General features: G+C 38.4%; 1 protein-coding gene across 13 annotated transcripts in view; it reads right to left on the bottom strand.

Annotated features, from left to right (window-relative positions):
- Nucleotides 1–823: 823 nt before the first annotated feature.
- DOCK9 (dedicator of cytokinesis 9) overlaps nucleotides 824–21,150 on the bottom strand; it is a 101,678-nt gene continuing 81,351 nt past the window's right edge. For 5 of the 13 annotated variants that reach the window (XM_081857943.1, XM_081857952.1, XM_081857947.1 and 2 more), the window contains 17 exons: nucleotides 21,005–21,141; nucleotides 17,458–17,573; nucleotides 16,409–16,546; nucleotides 15,265–15,447; nucleotides 14,627–14,740; nucleotides 13,473–13,688; nucleotides 13,022–13,079; nucleotides 11,541–11,647; nucleotides 10,889–11,011; nucleotides 9,935–10,048; nucleotides 9,271–9,306; nucleotides 8,423–8,569; nucleotides 7,876–8,086; nucleotides 6,051–6,241; nucleotides 4,557–4,657; nucleotides 4,321–4,459; nucleotides 824–1,989 (listed from right to left, as the gene is read on the bottom strand). In XM_081857943.1, the coding sequence (XP_081714069.1) occupies nucleotides 1,867–1,989; nucleotides 4,321–4,459; nucleotides 4,557–4,657; nucleotides 6,051–6,241; nucleotides 7,876–8,086; nucleotides 8,423–8,569; nucleotides 9,271–9,306; nucleotides 9,935–10,048; nucleotides 10,889–11,011; nucleotides 11,541–11,647; nucleotides 13,022–13,079; nucleotides 13,473–13,688; nucleotides 14,627–14,740; nucleotides 15,265–15,447; nucleotides 16,409–16,546; nucleotides 17,458–17,573; nucleotides 21,005–21,141 (2,254 nt within the window). In that variant the 3' untranslated portion in view covers nucleotides 824–1,866. Of the gene's footprint in view, nucleotides 1,990–4,320; nucleotides 4,460–4,556; nucleotides 4,658–6,050; nucleotides 6,242–7,875; nucleotides 8,087–8,422; nucleotides 8,570–9,270; nucleotides 9,307–9,934; nucleotides 10,049–10,888; nucleotides 11,012–11,540; nucleotides 11,648–13,021; nucleotides 13,080–13,472; nucleotides 13,689–14,626; nucleotides 14,741–15,264; nucleotides 15,448–16,408; nucleotides 16,547–17,457; nucleotides 17,574–20,469; nucleotides 20,514–21,004; nucleotides 21,142–21,150 lie in introns of all 13 variants that reach the window. The other 8 variants (XM_081857948.1, XM_081857946.1, XM_081857955.1 and 5 more) reach the window with 4 other exon arrangements.

The following is a 21,150-nucleotide window of genomic DNA, read 5'->3' as shown; positions in this document are numbered from 1 at the left end:
TCAAAGGTTGTCTCACCCAATACAGTGGTGCCTCACAAGACGAAAAGAATCCGTTCCGCGAGTCTCTTCGTCTTGCGGTTTTTTTTCGTCTTGCGAAGCAAGCCCATTGACGGATTAGCGGATTAGCGCTATTAGCGGCTTAGCGGCTTTTAGCGGCTTATCAGCTTAACGGATAAGCGGATAAGCGGCTTCGCGGCTTAGAAAAAGAGGGGGGGAGGGGAAAAAAGTCGGAAAAACTCGCAAGACATTTCGTCTTGCGAAGCAAGCCCATAGGGAAATTCGGTTTGCGAAGCGCCTCCAAAACAGAAAACCCTTTTGTCTAGCGGGTTTTCCGTTTTGCGAGGCATTCGTCTTGCGGGGCACCACTGTATGCCTTCCTCTCTTTCTGACCCAAAAGAGCAGGCAAAAAAACCCCATCCACCAGCAAACAAAGCAAGGGTGTGCAAGCGCGTGCAAAAAAAGGCGGGAAAACAGAACACAGAGGGAATCTGAGGTAAATAATTTTTGTCTTCCTTCCCTTTTTCCCCCCTAGTAAAGGAAAGGATATTAAGGGCAACTGATATCAGCAGAGCCAAGAAGAGATTTGGAGAAGGCAAATAAAGAAAAGATAGCAAAGAAAAGTGAGTAAACCTGACAGAAAAAACAGAAGTGATCTGCTCATTGCAGGCAGGAGCAGAAAAGTGATGGGGAGCCCTGAAGAATTTTGCTCCTGCCTTGTCATCCTAAGACCAACTTCATAGCCCAGTGACACCCTTCATAAATTGATTTAATACACAGTGTTCCTTTACAGCAGCAAAATAAAATGATCCAACCACACTCTACATAAATTAATTCCTTTTTAATATAGATGAAGTACATAATGTTTAATTACAGCAGGCCAGTGATTCCAGTTAAATAAAATTAAAACCCTTTATCTTTCTCAAATATAAAATTACTAATTCATGTCTTAAAACAATATAGCAAAAGCTTTAAATTACATCACCATTTAGCCACAGTAGTTTATCACCACTTATATACTCCATCACTTTGGCAAAAATTATGTATTCTTTTTAAAAACAGTGCATAACGTTATAGAAACTGTATACAACCTCATATTGCACTTACTGTATTTATATACAATAACTGTAAAAGAAAATAGAGCATTTACTTGGAATGAACATGAATTTATCACAATTGTAGAAGGATGAAAGCTGGTATGAATATTAAAAATGTTTAGAAATGCATTTCATTTATGTACAGGGTTTATGAGTTGTATTAACAAATATGTACATGTCTTGCTTAATATATAGTTAGTTAGTAACATATGGTAACCTTTGGTTGGATGCAACTGCTTGATCAATTTTAAGCTCATATGCTCTCCAAAATGCCAACAAGGTATAAAATGGTGCACAACTGTTATAGTCAACAGTACAAAAAACTACTTCTACCTACATTAACCCCTCAAATTAGTGCCTATTAAGTCTAATAGTGTTTGTACTTTATATCAGTTTGTATGTGCATATATCAAAGAACACTTTTATGGTTTATGTCTGCAAACTTACATTCCATAACACTTGCCTATAATGTGCCATTTATTTTAGAATACCATTATCAGAGCAGAAGAACCAGTTAAGTTCCCCAGAACAATTCTGTGTTGGGTGTTGTAATATTGCCAGCAGAATATAAAAAATATGTGCACCATCAGTATATGTTTTAGAAATCTACCTCTTACTATTTCCTTATCCCTGACTGACCCAGAGATTTAAGCATGCTCAATTGTTAGTATCTTCACAGTCCTCTTTCAGATTTGGATTTCATCCTGAGTTTGCAAATGCTCAAAGATCCACTTGTGTTCCAAGGTAAGCAGCGCTTTCCGTCACAAAATTCTTATGCAACTGAAGAAGAGCTGGGCATCCCATGAACTGTTGTGCTTGTTGGTGTCCCACTAATGGCATTGAAAATGTGTAGCGAGTTGGGCATTACACTGGCTTTTTCTTCCATGGCTGTAATCTTAAAGAGAGAAAAACATATGCCTTAGACATGGTTGAGGGGGGAGAAGGTTTTCAAAAGAGTGGGGTAACCATGGGCTTGTCCTTTGGCTTCTAGCTAAAATGTGAACGGGAACCTAACTTCAGATACAGCAAGTAGGGGGGACACATTTTAGTATGCAACTCTGCCTAGCACATATATCCTTGCAAAGCATATTTTCTCTTATATAATGCAGTTTTGTATATTATTTTCACCAAATAAGCATTTTTCTACATACTGCTTGGCAGGAGATCTGCATTACAAAATTGGGAAGCCTGCGAATTTCCAAGGATGGCTGTTTTCTGGTTTGCATACTGTTTCAAAAAGTGGGAATTAGGTAGATTCAGTTTTAAATGCAATCAGGATTAAATTTCTCCCCCATCTCTACTTGGAAGCAAAGTTCAACTTGATTTAAATGGAATGTATTTTTAGATCATTGGAATTATGATAGGGAGCAAGTCTATAGTGACACAAAAGTTAGATATAGGTCAGATGACCTTCTTACTTAATATATGTTTAATTTTGTGACTGGTTCTGAAAATAGCAAAGAAAGATGTTTAGCTAAAATTCACCCCTCTCTAACGACTTCTGTCAAGAAACTAGATCATCTTCTTCTTTTAAAAAAATCTGATTGCCCTATTAGTTTTGTAAGAAGCAGTGTAGCAAAGCATTATTATTTGACTGATAAACATTCTGTTAAGCAATAGTGATATGCATAATGATTGACTATTCAACATTAAAATGAAATAAAGCCTAAGTCTCCCCTCCGTTCTGCACTACAAATTCCACATTATATATTGTGTAAAGGAAGTTAAACAAAACTCAGAACTCGAAAGAGAAACTAAAAATGTATTACCATCCCAGCTGATCACATTTTCAAAGCAGCATAGGGGGAAAGGGAAGGAAGAAAGAGAGATGCCCATTAAGATTTCTATAAAATGTATTAAACAGGAAAAAAAAGTATCTCTGAAACATTTATTTAAGAAAGCAAAATGGACATTCCAATGTTTGCAGAATAGGTAGCACAACCAAATTTACATGCAAGCCATGCACTTATATTTCCATAAAATGACTGTTTCCTTGGTATTTAAGAGCTGCTTCCATTATGATTACATTTTCCAATGGACCTTCAAATCGAAATTAAATCCGTAAAACAGGAAAGGGGAACCTTTTTAGCTCAAGGGGCTTCTAGGCAGGGGAAAGTAGCCAGCGGTGGGCAGTCAGAGGCAAAAGTGGGTGGAGCAATTAATGTTAATTTTATCTTGGTGTGGTAGGCTAATTTCTACTCGCATTTGCCCACCCCTCTTCTCTACACTGTGTCCAGACAAACAAGAGGCACTGTCCGAGTTCAAGGGCACATTCTAGCCGGGCAAAAATATTTAGGGCATATTTAGGCTCAGAGAAGTCAGTAGCCTGGGGAGAGTTCAAACTGTCAAATACAGAGGCATGCAGCCCCTGAGCCTGAGGTTCCCCACTCCTTGCTGTAGAGGAATGGTTAGAAATCTATTACTTCTTGAACATTCACCCACATCATGCAATGTTGGAACACAGTCACAGCAGAAGTCATTCTTTTAGCAAAGCAAATTATGGTGTACTTGTGGACTGACCATATTCTAGTGTTACATCGCCATGTATAGTATAATAATCAATTAAGCTGTTTTATTAGGGGACAAGAATGGAAAAAAGGGAGAGAAAAGAGCTCATTTTTCATATTAGAACTAGCAGGCTTAAGGCAAGATAGGCTACTGCATTTAAGTCTGATTCATGTGCCAACTAAACTGATTTTCTTTGTAATTCTGTTATTTTAAAATTCCCCATACAACTGAATACATGAAATTGTCTGCATTGTACCAACCAGAATGGAAGAAATGAAATGATTTATTGTTAGATAACTCTGTTACAGCAGTTAATAAATCATAGCATATGCTTCAAGGGCATTATCCATTAACATCTACTATAAATATTAACTTTAGATAAAACATTCCAGGGTGGAAGTCTTAACCCATTTCCTTCAGCATCATTATATTATTTAATGTCATAAAAATACATATTATAATCGTTTCACATTTATTTATACTTTGTCTTTCCCCTAAGGTGGCTTACAGAAAGAAACTTGAGTGTAAAAAACAACCACCACCCTCAAAGCAGTAAATTGTTATTGGCAATTTATAGCAATTTACAGTTAGGAATATACTAAAGAATTGGATCCTCTGAATTAAATACTTAAATAATAGAGAATTCCAAGAAAAAGATTTGGTTCTTCTCAACCAAAACAGGATGACCTGAATCAAATACTTAATGTTCAATACATACTTGTTCATGCATGATTTCAGAGAGTTCTTTTGCCATTTCTCTGTAATTAGCCTTCATTCCTTCTTGATATTCTATCTGATCTTCTTTTATAAGCCGCTCATTTACTTCTAAGGCCTGCCCACAAGCTTCAACAAATTGTCTGAAATAAATTTAATTTAATAAAATGAAATATATTGAGAATGGTTCTAATCTCAAAGTTCCAAAAAGAAACTTAATAAACTTTCATTTTTTTTTACCTGAAAACTTCCTTGAGTAACTTTAGTTTATTGTCTGGATACCGTTTGGTGCTTGTATCATCCAGAAAAGCTCTGGCATATGCCAATGGCCCAGCATTAACCTAAAAATATATAAACAGTTAAAATTATGTTCCCACCCACCCCCCACAAAAATATTAAAACCAGTTTTGCTCATCCCTCTGAATAGGGCTATACAAAAGTCAAATACATTTCTGAAAAATAGCCTGTATTTATTAAAACATTTATAAGGGATGCGGGTGGCGCTGTGGGTTAAACCATAGAGCCTAGGACTTGCCGATCAGAAGGTTGGCAGTTCAAATCCCTGTGACAGGACAGGGTGAGATCCCTTTGCTCAGTCCCTGCTCCTGCCAACCTAGCACGTCAAAGTGCAAGTAGATTAATAGGTACCACTCCAGCAGGAAGGTAAACGGCATTTCCATGCACTGCTCTGGTTTGCCAGATGCTGGCCACATGACCCGGAAGCTGTACGCCGGCTTCCTCGGCCAGTAAAGCGAGATGAGCGCCGCAACCCCAGAGTCGGTCACGACTGGACGTAATGGTCAGGGGTCCCTTAACCTTTACCTATCCTGCCCTTCTGGTGCAAAAACACTACTGAGTTCACACCCATGAAAGGAACAAGTTGCACACAAGTAACTAACTAGACAGAAGCTCTGCACAGGCATTATCCTTCATATGATTAACTACTCCATGAGGGAAGAGTGGGGTTGTGCCTGCTGGCACCAACCCTGCGTGGGAAGGCATGCAGGAGATTGTCTGAGCCTTATCCATGAGATGTGTCACCACAGCGCCGAAACCTAATTTGATCTGATGCTACACACTTGTATGCAGGTCTAGATTTTACTATCGAAGCCTTGCAGTACATACGGACAGACATGCGTCTTTCACCCATTAGGTTCCTGGTCATTTGGGAGGCACAGGGCATTCCTAGCATGACTATAGGTATTGCAGGCCCCTGGCGCCCCCCCCCCAGTAGCCTTATCCTCCAAGGCCTGGGGCAAGTGTACCCGGCTGTTCTCCCCTGTGCATGGGCTTGCCAGAGGGCACACCTGTAGTAAGCAGCTTGCTCTACAAGCAAAGCCCTGCTTCAGGTGATTTATAAGCTTATGCATTAATCTCATGAGGGATAACACCCAAACAGAACTACAAATGAAAGGGCTTCCTGTGAAATAAGGTTGAGAATTAACATGTTGCTCAAGTGATCGCAGTGCTGAACCTGTGGTGGTATTCAACTATATTTTACTCAGAATAGACCTACAGAAATAAATGGATATGAATAGGTTAGGCCTATTAATTTCAACAGGTCTATTCTGAGTAAAAGTCTACCACTCTTATTCAATGGACATTGTTGGCGCTGCATATTATTTTATCGGTGTGACACAAACACACAAACAGAATTCTAAAGCGGGAAGAAGCTTATTAGCCGATTTTAAGGTAAAGGAAAACTCCACACCATAATCAATTTAATCAACATACCTGAACGCTAACACTACCCTGCAGCTTCAACTGAAGTTTGATCATATCTACTTCAGCTGATGAACAAAGTTGCCGGAGCTCAGCAACCTTCTTACTCATTTCATCAATAGCGACTTCAATTGGGTTTAAATCTGTATGGTGTTGATACATTATGGGAATCCGCTTCTTTACATATGGAAAACAATGTATAGCTAGGGAAAGAAAACAATAAAATTATGTTTACACGACTATACTCATGCTATCTTGAAATATTAAGAAACTTGCAAGTCAATGCTTTTTATTTTGGGAGCAAGTAGACTTGTAAACAAACAATCATATATTTTAATAGCATAATTCTATAGAGCAAGGCTAATCAATGTGATGTGTCCAGATGTTTGGAACGACATTTCCCATCAGCACCAGTTCTCATTGCCTGTGGTCTGGGATACTAAGAGTTTAGTGCAAAACATCTGGAAGGCACTACATTGGCTACCCCTGCTCTGCAGACTGTGCTTCTTTTGTTTTGTTTGCCCCTGGAAAAATTCTGATCTGCAGAAGAAGACTAGCCTGTATCTTCTCATTATGTGGGACATACATAATACTGTCTGCTAGCCCATGAAAGTTACATGCTGTTCTATCCAGAAAGGACTAATGATTAAGTATCAACTGGGTAAACCAACAGGTGGGAAAAACTTAGAAAAATATTAAGCATGGGTCTTTCTATGCTTTTCTATTTGTTTAGTTTATGTAATTCACATTTTGTTATCTAAAGAAGGATGACAACACTACTGTTTCCACTTGGTTCTTTGCCAGGAGATTAGCTATTAGCAATAACAGTTGTTCACATGCAATGTCAGTCTTTAAGCTCCCAGTAATCCTGGTGCAAAGAGTAGCCATGAGTCAGCATGCAAAATAACTGGACCCTGGCCTTGACATATTGGCGCATGAACATAAGGCAATTGAGAGGCAATAAATGTTTGAGTCAACTGAAATATCTACCTACCTATCTATTAGCTATTCACGGGACTGCAACAGTACATACTAGTCCAGTTTAGGGATGAAGCAAAATGGGGTAGCTTACTCCAGTGAGCCTAAGGGTAGTAGACTAGTTGTATGGCAAGCCTGTGGAACACATAGCTCTGATCTTCAATAGAAGGGAATGGCTCAGGAGGAATGAATGGGGAGGCTCCTATTTCTGAGCACCTGCTGCCAGAGGTAAATACCTCTCTCTAATTTTACAGCCGACTGCCCTGAACATAAAATATCTCCCTTTCTACACAGCTTTTAAAATACACCCGAGACCTTTCTCTTTGAGTTGGATCACAGTTACAAGTGTTTCTAAAATGTGACCTTGCTGTTAAACAGCTTCCTAGCAGACCAGAGAAACTGCATCAGTAACATCCAAGGTACTGATAGAGCATCAATCTGTGTGTCTTTGTTTCACACATTATATTGTGGTAGCCCATATTTGTCAGAGTGTACCCTTATGTCAATTCCAGCTCCCCAGAAAGTATAGCAGTATAGTTCACGTGGCTGCAAAACATCAATTTTATTAACACTTTACGTGTACAAAATGTGAGTGTACTGCATGAAATAGCTTTAACTTGGTTAGTTGTTAGTTATAGGTTAGTTTCCTGCTGAATAGTTAGGCTCCAATAGGTTATTAGGACCCAAAACATGCAGGATTTAGCAAAGACTCAGATTTCTCTGTGGCTTTTTTGGATTAAATTGAAGCACGTTACAGGTGCTATAGGCAAAAAACATCAATGAAAGGTGTCAAGTGCTCTCTTTTGGTTTTTAGAAATCAAAGTACTGTTCCAAAGAACTGCAAATTTTGACCTAGTACCTGTAAGAATGGTGCGTCGTTTACATTGTTCCTCCACTCCCCCTCTTCTTTTGCCCATCTGAGTAAAAGGCATCTCAAACATAAAGCGACGGATGTTGTGATTTCTTTCAAATTCTGTTTTTCTCTCTTGTAGTTCCTTTTCCTCAAAGTATGGAACTACATGAGTAACTTGAATATAGGCATATTTTGAATCCAAATCCTTAGGATTTACCTTAAAAGAATTTGAGAGAATTAAAATCTCAACTATGAAAATATGCAATTATTTAAAAGTTACATTATTAAAAGGTTACAAGCTAATACGCTGATCATCATTAATAAAATTTTAAAACTCTTATGGTGCCTTCAATATAAAAATTATCAGTGTATGTCACCAAGGCCCTTCTTGCTTCATTCATTTGGTATTTTTTGTACTGCACAAGTAGATGATCATCCTTAGTGGAACCACATTTTACTATGCTTAAGAACTGGCAGGCTAGAAAGAAAATTTTGATTTGAGCTCATGTTAATTTATATATAAATCAGTTGTATATTATTAGTTAAGTCCTACTTTTCCAGAGTCCTGGATCATCCTGACATTTTCAGATCCAAACTTATCTGAGTAGAGTTTTTGTAGCCTCTGGGAAATCTCTGAAAGGCATGTGAGTTTAGGCTCTTTGTATATATATTCTTTCCCATCTTCATCTTCAAAAAATCCCTTTAGAAAAGAAAAACCAATAACAACAGTTAAGTTCTAAACAAACAAAGGTCCAAAAAAGAATGACTCCTAATAATTAAAGCAAGGTCAATGTATAACACAAAGGTTGCAAGCAAAAAGAAAAAGAAAAAAGTGATATTGAAAAATCAAGGTAAGGAGAGCAAAACAGCTATTATAGTATGGATGCATTGAAAATTATTACAATATTATTGAGGGAATGCTGTAAATTACATGATATGTCAACTTTAATGTTTCGAGGGTACAGCACTCTATTTCCATTCCATACTCATTGTTCACATGCCTGTTTCACATGCCAATATGGTAGTCCTCTGAGAAAGCCGTGTTATTTTGAACAAAATATAGCCAAGTGTTCTATACAAATAAACCAATCTTATCTAGATAAATTTTAATATAATCCTATTTTATAATTAACTTTGAAGCCCAAAACACAACCAAAATAGGTCCTATGGAAGGTGAAACAGGTGTCTGCTTTCATACAGAATGTCAGATCTGAGTTAATGTTTTAAGTTGCAAAAATAAATATTCCTATCTGAAGATGAAATGGACAATGTAGTGCAAGGATCACAACATAGCATGTATAAACGCAAACTAGACTTGACAAAAATACCCACAACAAACTAAGCTTATATGCAGTAGTTTTTACTGCATTGCTTGTTTTGGACAGCAGTTTCTGTAATTACCTCCACATCTGTTTCACTGTCTGTAAACTGGTATTGCTACAGTCATAAGAGACAATAGAATAAATGGATTGTTATAGCACTCAAATTGTACAATTCAGTGCCCTGACTGAATATTTTTTTTGATCAACTATTTCTGTCTAAAGCTGTGTTTCCTCCATTGAATACACATGCTCATGTCACACACACACATCCTGCAGTCACTGTATTTTGCCACTATGGAATAACATATAAAAGTGAAAAAGTTTGATTCTTTGTATAAGCATGCAGAACAAAGATTGAACATGTGCAGTTTTCTTCTGCAAGTGGAACTAAATATATTAATATTTTAAAGCAAGATAATATAGATCAGAAAGTGAACCAACATAATATATAAAAACACCAAAGGCAGTGTTTAAGTAATAGCTATGAATGGCTATTATTGAAAAACTTACCGCTGCCTTAAGAAAGTAATAGAAAAAGGAAAAAAGGAAAAGAAGAAAGTTTACTGAAGAAATTTCTCATTCAGAAAACAGTTATTCGTTCAATAGTTCATTAGTTTCAAATACATGCAAGTAGAAATATACAATGCAGTTAACGCATGCTGTAAAAAAGAATACATTGCAAAAAAATTGCAATTTTTCATATGCTAAGTTAAAGCTCAGGAAAGGCACTGGACAATGCTCACCTGTCCAAAAAATGCAACTCTGAAATAGGTTCCCAACAATCTTTTTCCTGTATGCATAACTTCTGTAATTTTGCTGTACGCCCGATGCAATGTGTCATACAAATGAGCTAGCCTCTAAAAAAAAATGGGAAAACACGTTTTGGTAAATGGTGGCACTGAGATATTTAGTATATTCTGAACAACACAATACAGAATAAAAAACATACAATCTTTTATATATTGTTAGCAAACTGTATCAAAATAATACAGTACTTAACGGCTTGGAAAACCCAATTGTCTCAACTTAGCTGAAATTGGGGATAACTAAGTACCACTGAAAGCAAGGGAACAGGTTATGATTACTTTTTCAGGTGTCACCTTATATTTGAAGTTAACTTTAGTAGTAAATATATATTAAAAACATGCTAGAATGGTAACTAAAAGTGAACATTCCCCCAAGTATACACATATCCTACCATAACATTATTATCACTGTAAACCAGTAAACAGCTAACCATCCATTGAATGAGCAGGATGCAGATATCAAAATTTCCAGTGCCTTGGAATCTAAAGAAGTCTTAGCCTGGTTCCAAAAAGATGGTGGACTAAGGGCTTGCTGCATCTCCTTGTGAACAGCATTCCAAAAATGGGAACCACTTCAGAAAAGGATCTTTCTTATGTAGCCACTCTCTGCACCTGCCTTAGAAGAGGTACTTGGAGAAGGGACTCCAAAGCTGATCTGAAGAGCTGGCCAGATTCATAGGGGAAAAGAGGCTCCATAAGGTAATGGGGTCCCAAGCCTTATAAAGTTTTATAGGTATAAAAAACCCCAAGCACTTTGAAGTTAGTTGCAATCAAATGAATCCTCACAACTTTCAATGAGACTTTGCTGTAACTTTACCTATTTCAACATCCCACAGCATTAACAAGTATCAAATGAAATCATTATAGCATAAATAGATTTGTATCAAATACCTCAAAATCTCTCCGCTTTTCATAAATAGGAATTATAAGTTTATAGATGTCAGCAATCAGTTCATAACGTTCAGCCTTCCACAGCCCATCTGCACACTGTTCTAACAACTCCATCAGTACATCCTAGTTACAGAAAGAAAAGCATACACATGTGGATAGAGATTAATCTGGAGCAATCTAATTTTATTATTCTCAAGCAGCATAAAAAAGGATTAATTTCCAGCACAGTGTGTTTCTGATCCAGCAAAGGCTCCTGACAGTGGAAGGGGAGAGGCAATTTTCACCAATTCTCCCTTCTTCCTACAGTCTGCAGTGTCACACTATTCTAAAGGGTTCTGTGGAAATCCCGTCTGGTTAACATTTAATTGCCAGGTCCAAGGTTCCTCAATGCTCTCTCCCCAGGCTCGCCCCTGAACTTATGCCTTGCTTTTATAGCATCTCCAGCATAACTAGGCCTCTTTGTCTTAACATGCTATAAAGTGAGTAATGGTGTATGCTATTTATTATTTAGTTGTGTTTCCATGGGTTAAAAATATTTTCAATGTGTTATGAACTGTTCGGGTTAGACAGCAAGCAAGACATTTTAGAATTCAATAAAAAATAAATTAGTATTATGATGATACAGAAATAAATATGAATTAAGTTTACATACTTCATTAAAGTGAACATCTTGCATCCCAACATCTTCCATCATAGAAGCCTCTTCATCTATATTTGGAGTGATTACTCTGAAGCTTATACAGCCTTGTTTAAACATTCCTATTTATATTGGATGGGAAAAATGCAAACAACACTCTTGAAGTAGATCAACGGAAGAGAGGAACAGCAAAACCCACAAATGCATGAAAGAAATTAACAATCTTAAAGTTGCAGTGAATAAATCTAATTTCAAGTTAGGCTTGGTTTGGGGGGAGGTATTGGATTGAGTAGAGACATCTCTTCACTAACTTCTGCAGTCTCAGCTGGTTTCCTCTTGCCAACCGAGTAGTGCTTGTGCCACTATGCTGGAGCAGCCCCCACCCCTTTCTGCCTGCTGAATGTGTGGGCGGAAGGCAAACTGGCAGTATCCTTGCCAGCATACAGTCCCCAAATGGGGCATTCAAGGGCAGGCCTGAGCCAGCCTGGAATCTGTTGGATCCCAAGCTGCTCTTACAGCCAGTCCCAAAGTCCTGATCCACCCTCTGCCCCACTGCAAATCTTCTGCTGCCACTGCCACTGCCAGTGGCTAGGCTGCAGCACTGCCATGTGGCAGTAGCACCACTATGCAGGGGGTCAGCAGCAGCAGGTTTGGATTTTATTTTTAAACGGTATAGTGTTTTAGTAAAGACTTGAATAATCAGAAACCATGCTCTTGGGTTTCTGAACCATAGGACAAAATTCTACTGATTGCAAGTTAATAGTAAGCATCTCTATTTTCACAACCTTGGTTGCTTCAAAGCCTAAAATGAAACTTGGGTAACAGGAGGGCCTCTTACACATGGTTACTAATGACTATTCAGGGCTGGCATTAGATATAATTATCTTCAGTAACCCAGTGTGGCAAAATAGAAGTGAGGTACCTTCATAGCAAACAGAAAAACTGTATGGGGGTTTTTAGACAATATAGATAAGTAAAGAAGCTGTTTTTCTGATGGTACATCCTGTGATGCTGATATGTTTAAAAGGCTCACCAGTGCAATAGAGCAGTCCACTGATCAACTATTACCATGCAATCACTGCACGGACAAGATTGTTGTGAGAATAAAAATAGGAGGGAGGAGAAGAGAACCCTAAGCTTTTTGGAGGAAGGCAATGATAAAACTATAGGAAACAAACATTCTGAGTGACAGTTTAACAGATGGAGTGTGATGAGATTACATTGGATTTTCCTTTCTGTAACAGTCTTTTCTGAAGATATTTCTTTAAATGTTTTATTGCTATTTTTCAAATAGAAAGAATATTAATTTAATTGTTATTTATTAAACTATTTTTTGACCTTTATCCACATAGATCCGAGGGCAATACACAATATGCATAACTACAACTGGCTAGACAAAACATAAATGCACAAACTATAAAGCAGACTGGTATATAACCACTTAAGCAGCAGTTTAAAATATCCCAACAACAATGGAGTAGGTGCATGATACATACCTTTCCGGAGAAGGTACTCTGCCACCAGAGCTGTTACGTGGACATAACACATTGCCGCCTAAAATACAAACAATAGCAACCATTACTACATAATTTTTGTTGTGACTAAGTTCTGTATACAGCAAGCCTGCAACATTCAGCTTTACATGCTTGGCAATTTAAAAAAAAACACAACTTTGGCAATCCCATCTACCATTGTACCCATTATATTTTGAATATATGCAATTTTGGCTTTAGGCACAATCCCTGGAATGTAACCCCTGCATAAGTTGTGGGCTTACTGTATATCTTGAATAAAACTAAAAACATTGGAGCAGCACAGCAATTCTTTCTAATTTCTGTTGGCACATTTTTCTCCAACCTCTTCAATATGTGTGTGATAGATTTATAGAATTAAGAACAGTATTGCCAGATCATCAAAAACCAGTGGAGTACTTTCTGTCTTGCTTACCTCTGAAAGATCTCCATTTTTAACATGAATTCTTGCCATGCTATCCAACCATGTCTTCCTGAGTTCAGGTGTACTGGCATAAGATTTTGCCAAACTGTACTGAAGATCCACAAGCATTTCTGGATCATTCTCATGCTCCTTCATTTGTGCTGTAGCCATTAGGACTGTACGGATGCGTTTTGTCAAATCCTTGACATCGGAAGGAAATGTCGTGTGCTGTAATGTGAAAACAGCGGCAAGATATGCAAAATGAGCTCAACAAGGGGAAGCTAAACTGTACCTATCCACTTAGTGACCTATTGCTTGAAATTCCTTTAGGAATAATCAAGTAGTATGAAAGAAGAGTAAAGTTGTGTGGATTGTTCCTCAGAATCCTAACCGCATGAACATGGTCTTGGCTATTAGTTGCATCTACTCCTGTTAATGTTACATTGTTTCCTTCAAAGTAAAACAACTCTTAAATGGAACTATTTTAAAAGCTAATTTTGTATGTACAGTGGTGCCCCGCAAGACGAATGCCTCGCAAGACGAAAAACCCGCTAGACGAAAGGGTTTTCCGTTTTTCGAGGCGCTTCGCAAGACGAATTTCCCTATGGGCTTGCTTCGCAAGACGAAAACGTCTTGCGAGTCTTGCGAGTTTTTTCCCTTCCCCCCCTTTTTCTAAGCCGCTAATAGCCGCTAAGCCGCTAATAGCGCTAATCCGCTAAGCTGCTAATAGGGATGCTTCGCAAGACGAAAAAACCGCAAGACGAAGAGACTCGTGGAACGAATTATTTTCATCTTGCAAGGCACCACTGTACTTATATTATACAATGGATATTTAAACTAGTGTCTCAAACATGGACTATTGTGATCTGAAAAGATTTTACAGAGATTTTCCTTTTTCTCTCAAGCATCAAGAACAACTTGGCATTTTTGGCACTTTCAAATAAGACTTCATCAAGGTCCCTTTTGTGACTGCTTCTGTATTTTTCATTCTACAGCATTTCTATACATTTTGTTCTCTGCTTATACATGACTATAACCTTCTTATGGTTGATCCATACGGGCTGTTTACATGTTGAGGTTTTAGCATCAATGCCATGGGAATGAAACTGATGATCCAGACCCTTCTTTATAATTTCAAAATGAAATGGAAAAAGCCTACTACAAACCTTAGTAAGTCTGTCACTGTTAGCACAGTTATTGATGATGGAAAGAGACTGCTGAAATCTGGTTCCACCAATTCCGACAACATCTGCAATCAGCTGACTCACAGAAATGATAACCTTGTAAAGAGGCAGAAACATAAATCTTGAAGATTTCAAGGTTGGGGTTTATATTGTATGTATTATAAATTCTGTATACAGTTTCGGAACTTTCCTAAATATTAAGCAGCCTGTAACTTTGTGTAAGTAAACAAATACAATTTTTTTTAGATTTGTAGACTCTTCTGGGGGAAATGCAAACCTGTATGTGAATAATTTGCATTAAAACTGCAGTGATGCAATAGGGCATGAGTTTGAATATCTAGAAACATCAGCTACTTGTTCCAAAATTTGTGTATAGGAAGTACACATAGAGAGTGCGGCAGCAAGAGTGACCTTTTCACATAGCTGCTTGGCATGCAGCATTTATTATCACACATAACTTACAGTGTGTCTGTGCTGCTCAACACACTATGTAGCTGCAGTCTGTTGTAAGATTATGTTGCTAAGTACACACAATCCAGTCTTTAAGACATGGTACCAGAAAAGGTCAGCATTTCATCTCCTTAAAACCCCTTAAATACATAAAAACAAACTGTACTGACTTGTAGGTGTGTCCTCACAAACGATCTCTTTCCTGTGTAATCAAAATTATTCCTCATCAAGAAATAAAGGAGCTGTGATGCTTCTGTTCGTATTGAGCTCAGTTTGGAATTGCAGCACTTCAAAATTTCATAGCACAGTGAAGAACACATGTCAGCCCTTCCTTCATAAAATGTAGAAGGAAACTGTAGAACACACAGAAACATTTACTCTTTAAAAGGTAGGATAAAATGAAACCATCAAGTAACAAGTTTCAAATAGCAAAGTGTTCAAAAAAAGTCACATGGGAGTTGGCTGTTTAATTTGTAACACACTAGAAAGGGTCACTGAAAACAAACACCCTTGATATAGATATGTGCATCCGTTTGTTTACGGGTCCCAAAATCAGCTTTGCAAATAAGTGTACAAAGAGATTGCTAGCTTGCCTACCTCACAAATCCAGTAATTTGTGGTCTGTGCAGAAATTTGCAACTTTGTAAAGCTTCACCCTTAAAGTGACTAGAAAATATATATTGACAGCCTGACAGAAGGTAGTTGTTGTCTCAAAATAAGACCAAAGCTTCGGCAGGATTTCAGTGTTTCGGGGCTGTCAGATTTCAGATCTGCAGCTCCATTTCCCAAAAAGAAAGCAATTGTGACTTTGTCACCTGTTTTAAAGGGTGGACCATATGGCCCACATTCTAATCTCTCCCATGACCCCCGGAAAACTGAATGGCCGAACACTATGTTTACATACCGGACTAGCACTTGTTGGTAATCCAGTTCTGGGTTCTGAACATACAGTGGCCTGTTCAGTTAATGGGTCCACCTGTTCTATCAAGGGATTCGGGACCCTGCTTCTTTACACTGGCTGGACTGGAATGTCAGTCTACTCAACAAGACAATGACTTGTCCAAATTCAAAAAAGCAATTAACCTGGCATCTAGTTCCCAAGCTAAAGCTCCATGAACACAACAGAGTCCTCCTTCACTCAGTTTCAGAAATATATACTCTGACTGAACAAAGAGATATGCTGCCTGGAGAAAAGCACTACCCTGCCCTGGGCTCTCTACATTTAAAGGCAGCATATAAGTAACAAAATAGAACCACCACCCTCAATCAATATAACATACAGAGAGAAGAAGTTATAAATTGAAGACTACTTACCTTAAAAATTAGTGATCTTAAGGCATTGAAGACATTTTTTAATGCAGTTTCTGACTGATTTTTTTGCAGAAAGCAAAGGTACACATCGAATACTTTTTTCATTAGAGGATTATGCCCATGATCCATCAGGAGCTGATTCTTAAAATTAAGAGAATTATATTTTGATACCTACACAGATGAATTACTTTAAGGCCTCAAACGCCATTGTAAACCTTATAGACTTGTTAATGGAATGCTTCCCTTTTGGCTATCTGCACACAAACATCTGGGAAAGAATTATTGGTCTTACTTGAATTGCAGACTGGTAACATGGACAATGAAGACACTTGATTGGGTAATCAAGTGATGGAGGCAGGAGCACAGACTTGTGGGAGGCAGGCTTAATCTCAGGCTCACCAAGCAGCAGTAATCGATGTATGTACATAGATAAGACATCTGAATGTACCTGCCTACCTCCCCCCAGCTGATGACATGCTGCCAAAATAAATAACATAACCCCTTAAACATAGGAACAAAGGGAACCCTTAAGTAAAGCCTTGACAGCAGTCTGAAATTAGCACAACTGCAGACCACAGCAGGGAGGGCTCTGGTGTTTTCATCTGTTTGTCACCTTACAAATCTACTCTTCAGGTAAGACCAATCGTTCTATTTATTGCAGTGGACGGTGAAGCCCACTGGATTGGGACATACCACAGTGATTCCCAGTGGTGATGCTTAAAGTGCTTGATGAACGAGCACGAGCTTGACTATACACATTGTGTCAAACTCAGAGGTGACCCGGAAACATCACAAACAGGGGTTGTTTGAAGAGTTTTTCAATGGGTGTTCTGATTATACATGATTTCAAATAAGTGTGTGGTGCATTGGGATGTAACCTTCGCACAAATTGGTTGCTGCCTGTACTCCAGATGTTGTCATCCCTGATCATCAGTATTGCTGGCTGGGGCTGATGGGAGTTGGAGTCCAACAGCATCTGGAGAGCACTATGTTGGCTACCTCTGGATAAAAACTATGGCTAGGCCTAACTATACAGGTATCTAAGCACATACCTTGAATGCCATTGTGAATAAAGATAAAGTGTCCAGAATTGTAAGGCAAACTTCAGTGGCAATGTTGGCTTCAAGTAAAGATTGGTGAAGGACATCTGCTTCTGAATGGCCATAACCTGTGGAAATTTGAGGCAGTTGTTACTTTGAACTCTGTACCAGACTTTGACAAAACTCCAACCTTTTAATACCAACACTACTAATCAAATAGTAGCGAAGCTGGAATTCTTATGTGTCTTACAGGAATGCTGCAGTTGCAGGTATATAACATGTGCACATATTTGCAAGCTTGGGTCGTGTAAATGATTGCTTTATGTTTCAGATAGCTTGAAGCAAAAAGTAAGGGCTGAGAGTACATAAATAACAAATGAGTTACAGTAATATTCCAATTGTATCCCAGACCTGTGGCCTACACATAGGCGGAATTAGCCTAGGTAAGTGACAACTGAAAAATAATTTTCAAAAATTCTGAGACCCATTCAGTTTGGTCTAGGACAGTTCTTTTCCAGACTTCTGATAGCTGAAGCACATTTTTTCATGATTTAAAATTGAAAGCATATCAAAAGGTTTTACTCTCATACTAAGAATGTAAGATTAAGAATTACCCACCTTCAAAAAACACAATCCATGTGTTTCTTAATGAGTCCTCATTCTAGGATATGCCTGCTTGTTGGAAGGTGACAAGTCCTGAGCAGACTCATGCAGACAGACAACTGTTAGCCTCCTCTAAAGGCAGATAATTCTGCTGCATCAGGAGTCTTTAAATGCTCTAATCATTTGCAACACAGACAGAAGGAAAGAAGTCCCCAGCATGCATCTCTGAGAGATGCAGTGGGCAATCTCTTTCATGGTTGCATACAATGGGCTCACAAGTGCATTTACTTTCCTTCTTATCTGAATATATAAACGGAGCCATTGTAATACTATGCCACGGATGCTCATCTCACTAAGTCAATCCAGGAGAATAACATGGCCAATGGTATCAAAGGCTGTTGAGAGATCAAGCAGAAGTAAAAGAGTTGCACTCTACTGTCCCCTTTTGTGATGAAGGGCATCCATCAGGACAACCAAGGCTGATTCAGTTCTGAAACCAGGTCTGAACCAGATTGGATCTAGATGATCAGGCTCATCCAGGAACACCTGCAGTTGCTCCACAACCACCTTCTCTACCACCTTTGCCAAGAAAGGAGTGCTGATGACTGGTCTACAGTTATTGCACTCCATTGGGCTTTTTGAGGAGTGGATACACCACCACTTCTTTAAAGGGAGTGGGCACCACCCTATCACACAAAGATGCATTTACTGCACCTCTGACACATTTAGTCAGCTCACCCCAGCTAGTTTTAATAAGCCAGGATGGCTAAGGATCTAATGAATAGGTAGTTAGGCACATCATTGCAAGTATCCTGTCCATATCATCAGACTGCATTAACTGAAACTGATCCAGCAACACTGGGCTTGATGTTGCATTAGACACCTCACAAAGCAGCATCTAATATCACTGCAAACTCAAGCAACTTAGTGCAGCTAACCCTTTTTTAAGTTAACTACCTTTCATTCCTGTATCTCCACTTTGTTAGAACAATTAATTTCTGGATTTTTTGCTCATATACAGTTAACTGAATTTGCACTAAAACTGTATTGCAAAACCAATAAAAAGCTAGACTAGGTATGTTAGAAATGTACATATCTCTTGTATTTCCCTAACTGAACACCATTATTTCCTACCTTCATAAAAGCACTATTGAAATGAGTTATTTGTTTAAATATTTAATGACATATTACTCCAGGGGAGCATAATATCAGTAAATAAGATGCTAAGAAATAGGTATAGTCATTTTAAAGGGGAGAAAATACCAATTAGCAAAATTTAAAATCAAATTTTATTCCCAGAAATATGAAGCATTGATCAACCTACGCTTAGGAATAAGGTGACCCTTTAATACCTTTGCCCCTCCAGATGTTGCTGAACTACAGATCCCATTTGGGAATGTTTGCTAGGGCTGACGGGTAGTTCATAAACATCTGGAATGCCAAAGGTTCCACAGCCCTGCTGTACATTAAAGGAAGCAGCAGAGAAGAACCGTCACTGAAACATCAGGTGAATGGCAAAGGAATTTTGGCAAACTGAGAAATATGGCTACAAGAAGAAGAAATCTAAGGATCTCCTAAGGCTCAAGCAGAGACACAGCGGGATTTGCATGCACCCATTCCCCCCCTGAATACCTTCCTTCTCAAAAATTGTCCCAACCAAATTCCTGAAGTGCTCTTTAAATGTCTGTGTTCAAAATGGGATTTGACACGAGGGTTTTAAAATAGAACAAAAATGATGATTTTGGTCCTAAGTTCCACTTGTGGAATAGGGGTTTTCTGCCTTCCGTCTGCTGCTCCTGGGGCCCTTCAAAGCAGGTGGTGTGGGAATTCCAGATGGAGGGGGAAATCCCCCCACTTTGCTTGAGTGGAAATTACTTCCGATTTCACAAAGACAGTGTTCAGTCAAATCAATCTGCATGCAGCAGTGCCATGTCCATATTTAAAAAGTGTATTGGAAAATCTCTTCACCCCCACCTAAAAAAAAAATTGAACTCAGGGATAGAAGTCTTCTGGAGAATAATTCTGGGGATTCTGTGAGGTATTTTTGAGAAAGATCTGTCAATCTGTCAATCTTTTCTGTGTCTGGTCTGGGTGAGCTTTCCGTTTTGGAAAATTTGAAAAATGGGGAATACACTGCTAGATTATAGCCTTAAAAACAGGCTAGAATGAGTATCCAAGACTTAAACCAGCTCACTACTAATTTCCAGAAAAATAAATGCATTTGTTAAAAGTATTGAGGCAGTACACAGTTAATGTGGGCTTTATTATTTCAGCAAGCTGCCCATTCTTGAATACTGTGAAGCTTCAAAAAAGTCATGTGATATTCTTAATGATGCAGCTGAAATATTTCCAAAGATTACTTAAATCTAGATTTCATTTCAAGAATTCCAACATAAGCTGACTTCAACCTGATTGTCTTACCATTGTCTACAGAAATTCCAAGCAAACTTGATATTTTTCTCACACTGAAAACACAGAAAAAGTCACTTCATTACTGGGTGCTTCTTCACATCCAAACTAAATCATGGACTTTCACAGTACTTTTATGCTACTTCAGAGTATTTCCCCTTAAAAACTTTATGCCAAAACATGGTCACATGATCAACCAAGCACATTTCATCGTTTTCAAAATGTTCTTGAGAAAGAGTATAATGAAAGTTCTCAATGGCAATTGAAAACATTGTTCAAGATGAACACCACAGAGTGCATAAATTTGAAGTAGTATACATCAAATACCAGCGTATACAAAATTTTGAATATAGAATGTTAAAATGCTGTAGTTAACCATGTTCCACATTGTGTCATCATTTGGTACTTCCACTCAGCTGTGAAAGGAATTCATGTTGGTGCTTGACCTTGAAAAATAAAGTCCATGACATGCTCTGGTGTGGGTTTCGACCTGCCTCTGGTGTTGTGGTACTGGATGAGATTTCAGGTGTTATGTCATGGAACTTACTGTGGCTAAATGTGAGAGAGTTATCCAGGCTGCTCAGCTGCTGTAATCTGGCATGCATCATCCCTGTTCTGTTACGGGAAACAGGCAATGTCTGAGATTTTCGATCATGAACTATGGGTCCCAACCCCTCCTGGTTCCTGCAAGAT

This window comes from Podarcis erhardii (genome assembly GCF_964252035.2).
Source record: "Podarcis erhardii genome assembly, chromosome: 4".
NCBI classification, from domain to species: domain Eukaryota; kingdom Metazoa; phylum Chordata; class Lepidosauria; order Squamata; family Lacertidae; genus Podarcis; species Podarcis erhardii.
This window is presented reverse-complemented; position numbering and strand designations above follow the sequence as displayed.